Here is a 4,557-nt window from a genome sequence, read left to right as displayed (position 1 = left end):
CCGTGTGGGCTTCCTTTGATTTTTGGCCTCTTCTTTTGCCTATTTGGCAGAGAAATAAGTAACTGAGTAGGGTGCGTTTCTGCTCTCGATTCTCCTATTCTGCACTTGGGGGGAGGAAATGAGTCACCGCAACCTGTTGTTTACTTGATGTCTGCATGCTTCAGTGCAGCTATTTGCTCCACCTGTAATGCAGCCCATGGGGGCCGTTGAACTCCTGAAATGCATGAGCTCCTAAAAAGTCTTCCTGCACGCTTGGACTTCTTGGGCATGCTAGAGCAGCTGTCTCCTATGTGTGTGGTGGGAGCAGCAAGGATCACATGCAGCCGCAGGTGGATGGATCAGAGGAGCTGCCCCCAAACTGGAGGATGTCAGGAGTGGACACCAGAGTGGTGCTTTGTCCTGCAGAGCTGCCTCTTGGCTGAGTTTCGCTGTCTGATGTCGCAGAAGGAGCAGGCTGCATAGGGAGGGTCATTGTCGTGCAAGGCTGCGGTGGCGATTTGGTATAAAAAAGTAAACTGTGTATTTGTAGATGATTTTAAGGACCAGGATGGAGGGATGTTGGCTGGTTTTATTTCACGGGCAGAAAAAAGCAGATTTCATTCACTTTTAATATCATTATAAAAAGCAAGAGTTGCAGGCATCTGTAACAAAGCAGTTATTTGGCTTGAGCCAGTCAAAACTTTGTCAGTTTTTGGTCACAGTGCTCTAAATTCACATATTTTCAAGTATTATAGAAATTTATGAATGTAAGAAAAAATTACGCTAAGTGGGCAGTGTTTACAAAGTAACCTGATGTATAGCATGGGGGGAAGATTGCACTTGTAGATGCAGTAACATCTCTCCTAATTTTTGTCTCCAAACCTGTTTTTCACTCTAGTTGAAGATGTAATAAAATATCTTGACCCTCAGTACATTGATAGGATGGCTGTTCCAGACACTATGAAGCTGCAGTTCATCTTGGCAGGTATGGCATGAAATGGGAGGAGACAGAGTTTTGCTTGGGGTTTTTTTTAGTGCTGCAAAAATTGTCTTTTACCTAAGCTGGATTGTGATGGATTTCTTTTCTTTAGTTGTAAAGATCTGGAAAGGCACCCTCTTTGGAGCTCTTGGAGACATGGTTTGTACAAGGATGGCTGTCACCCTTAGTACTCCCTTGTGCATGTCCATGCTGCAGCTTTATCGGTTCTGATCTTTTAGTGTTGATCAGTTTAAGAATTAATAAAAAGCTGAAGAGAAAAACTGGAGCTAGAACAGTTTTCCTCAGTCCACTTCCCATACTCTCTAGGCTGTGACAGAAATGAAAGACCTTTAGATTTATTTTAAACACCTTCTAGCCATGTCCTCTTTTGCCCCAAAGAATTTGATTCAGCCTGTGTTGGTATAGTCTGCCAATAAACTTGGTGCAGATTCTACTGCCTGAAATTGGCATGAACTAAGATCCAGGGATAAGCAATACAGAAGTCTAAATAAAATCATAAACAAGCCCCTTTCTGTACAGCTAGATCAGCTGGAAGAGTTCCCTCACCAGTATTTGTGAAAAACCAAAGCAGTGTCTTGTATTTACTGATGTTGCTTCTTGTCCCTCCCCAACCAGAGGATCAAGTTATTCCTTCCCGAGCAGCCCTTCTGGAGCAGGTGAAGAACCTCCAGCCCATCTTGGACAGTGCCAGTATCCAAGGTATGCATGTTCTTCTGCAAGTTTGAGCTTCAAATGCCATCCCCACGCTGTTGCCTCTCTTGTTTCCTAGGTTTTTTCTTGAGCCTCAGACTTGAGGACAGCTAAGCACACAACCTGGTGTCAGTAAAATAGGTGCAAACAAAGTACGTCTGCTGCTCCCCTGTGCTGCTGTAACATCCCATGCGAGGTCAAGGAGGTGGTAGAGTAGGTCAGGAAGCAGGTTAGAAACAGCAGCTTGGCAGAGAGTGTGGAGACTGGTGGCTGAGCACTGTGTGTACGGTCACCAGGCTGTGGAGCCACTCCTGCCTATGAGCTCTCTTATGTCCAGAACGTCTCTGCTCTTGGCATAGGAGGAGATGCCTTTTTAATTACTTGCCCTAACATCCAGAAGCAGTTAGAAAATAAACTTGGTATTTAATGTACAAGGTAGCTAGGGGCTTTGTATGGTATAAAAACTGTGTGTGTGGTGTGTGGCGCTTGCATTCAGTGAGCGGAGTTCTGCTGTGAGGTGCTTGTGGAGAAGGAATGGTCTTTGTTTTGGAAACTAATCCCATGTGATGTAAAACAAACAAAATGGGTTTCTCTTCTGTGTTTTCAGCGGTTCCTGACCATGCAGCCAAACTACAGCGACTCTCTCTAATCCACATACAGCAGCAGGTAGTGTGAATATTCTTGACAGTCTTGGCTAGTGGGGAGGAAGAACCATTTGTTAGTGGCTGTGCTGAAACCCCTGTATTTGCAATTGCTTGAATTGCTCATTTATAGCAGGTTTATTTTTGCATCTTGTCCAGGATATTCATGCTGCAGTTTTAAAGAAGTGTAAGCACTTTTTAGAGGGGGGTGGAACTAGCCAGAATTTCTGACAATTGAGTTGGAGAAGTGCTTTGCCTACCCCAATCCTGTTCAAAACAGAGGCTTGAGTGATATTTAATAAGCAGCAGTGGGTTTAACCAGCTGGTGTTCTCCCTCTCACTGGGACACTGAGAGAAAGCATTGCACTCTTCCAGTATCCCAGTCTCTGGAAGACTGTTGATACTGTCACTTTGTCTGTACACCCTTTCCTTCCCCATTTGAGTGCTCCTGGAGCTGGTGAGGAGTGGCCTGGGCAGCGCCTAATGCCTCCTTTCAGCATTTTGCTGTGAGTTTCTGTTCTGGGGCAAGGAAAGCACCGATGCTGAGGAGAGGCAGGCAGCAGTGCAAGCCCAGGGACTTTGGTGCTTCATGAGCATGGGTGTTTGTAACCTTTCTCTTGACTATTGAAACACTTGCAGGTGTAGTGAGTGGCCACAGCTCTAATCTCAGTACTGGCCTTGGATGAGTTTTCCCCTGTGCTGTCAGGGACTGGGAGGACAGGTATCCTTCAGATGATTTACCGCTTACTCACTGCAGCTCTCCTCTTTGCAGGAACAGCGTCAAGAACTCACAAACAGTGTCAAGATGCTCCTTGAAGACTACAACAAAATGGTATCCTTTGAGCCTTGGGCCTGACGCAGCTGGACTGCCTGCCTATCTCTTGGGTTGCCTTGACCCATCAGGTATTGTTGGAAGCAGGCAATCCCCAGCGCTGGGTTTAATGGCCAGTGTCCTTTCTGATGTGGTGATGCCCGTGTCCCTGTCATACAGAGCAGAGCTGAGGGCCAGAACTGCCCATCTCTGAGATGGGAAGGGTGGGGTGCCACCTGCAAGCCAGAGCCCCTGTACTGGATCTGCTCACAGTGCAGCTTGGCAGGAGCAGTGCAGCCTGCGTGCTGGTGCAGAGCTTGTGCTGGCCAGCTGGACGTTGGTATCTCTCCTAGCTGATTGCTGGTCCCTGCAACCTGTCTGAGACGGATGGCAGCTAATCCTGGCTGTGTTGAATCCCAATGCTGAGACGCATCCTAAAACTACAGTGGGTAGGGAAGCTCTGCTCTTCTCTGTAGAAAGCCCCTTGAAATGCAGTGCTACACAGTGTTCAGAAGTGTCTCCTGGATGCCCATCAGTGTTTGGTGCTGTGCGTGGTTCAATGCCTGGGTGGTTTGGTGAGCCTAGTGTCCGAGGCCTCTTCCTTTCCCAAGGAATCGTGATTGTAACGGTGCTGTTGAGCTGTTGGGGTGCTCTGACCTTGCTTTCTTCCGTGCAGTTTCCACATCTCTTTCCTTAAGAGTCATGTCCAGACCCTGCTTCTCTCCAAGCAGTTTGTCCAGTGGAATGAAATACTGACACAGCTGGAAACAGCCAAGGAAGCGAAACCTGCAGCAGAGTGACGGCGGAGACGGGAGCGTGGAGAACCCTGGGAACCTTTAAAGATCCCATCCAAACCAAACTATTCAATGATTTTATGATCCTGCTGGCCTTGGGTTGCTCTGGAGAGGCAGCAGCACAGCTTGCACCCTGTCGTCTCAGCATCTTCCCACTTGGTGTGAGCGTGCTGCAAGTGATGTCACAGGCTCTCGGGGGGCCATCCTGGCTCTATGGCTGTACTGTGTTGGCCCCGAATTGAAGCCACGCTACTCCTTAATACGCCACTGTTTGCAAATCTTGCTTTTCCCTGAAATATGTTTTAGTTTGTAATGTATTTAAAAATCCCTTTCTGCTCTTACTGTGGACTGTAGTAAAGTCCTGAGATGCTCACTGGGTTGTTCTTTCCTCCCCTGGGCACAGCCATGGCACAGACAATCCCTCTGTGCCTGGTTTTCCGCAGGCAGGGGACTGTGGAGGCCTTGTGGCAGCCTGCAGGAAATTGCTGGTGGTTTCATTCCATCTTGGGCCAAGGGCAGGTAAATACCCTTGTCCCCCAGCCTTCCCTGGGCTGCGGCACAGGCTCTCCTGGCTCTTTCTGCCTGTTTACCCGAGCTGCCTGCGCCCAGGGGAATCTGGCTTTTTCCCCAGGCTGTTCTCTC

The 4,557-nt window shown here is 48.1% G+C and overlaps 1 protein-coding gene across 1 annotated transcript; it reads left to right on the top strand.

The window, feature by feature from the left end:
- The first annotated feature begins 862 nt into the window (after positions 1–862).
- LOC104614241 (dynactin subunit 3-like) lies at positions 863–3,941 on the top strand. The gene is made up of 5 exons (XM_010285598.1): positions 863–964; positions 1,595–1,678; positions 2,277–2,335; positions 3,083–3,142; positions 3,832–3,941. The coding sequence occupies exons 1-5, from the start codon at positions 922–924 to the stop codon at positions 3,919–3,921; spliced, it is 336 nt and encodes a 111-aa protein (XP_010283900.1). The 5' UTR covers positions 863–921; the 3' UTR covers positions 3,922–3,941.
- Positions 3,942–4,557: the final 616 nt, after the last annotated feature.

This window comes from Phaethon lepturus, unplaced genomic scaffold, assembly GCF_000687285.1.
Source record: "Phaethon lepturus isolate BGI_N335 unplaced genomic scaffold, ASM68728v1 scaffold37324, whole genome shotgun sequence".
NCBI lineage: Eukaryota > Metazoa > Chordata > Aves > Phaethontiformes > Phaethontidae > Phaethon > Phaethon lepturus.
This window is presented reverse-complemented; position numbering and strand designations above follow the sequence as displayed.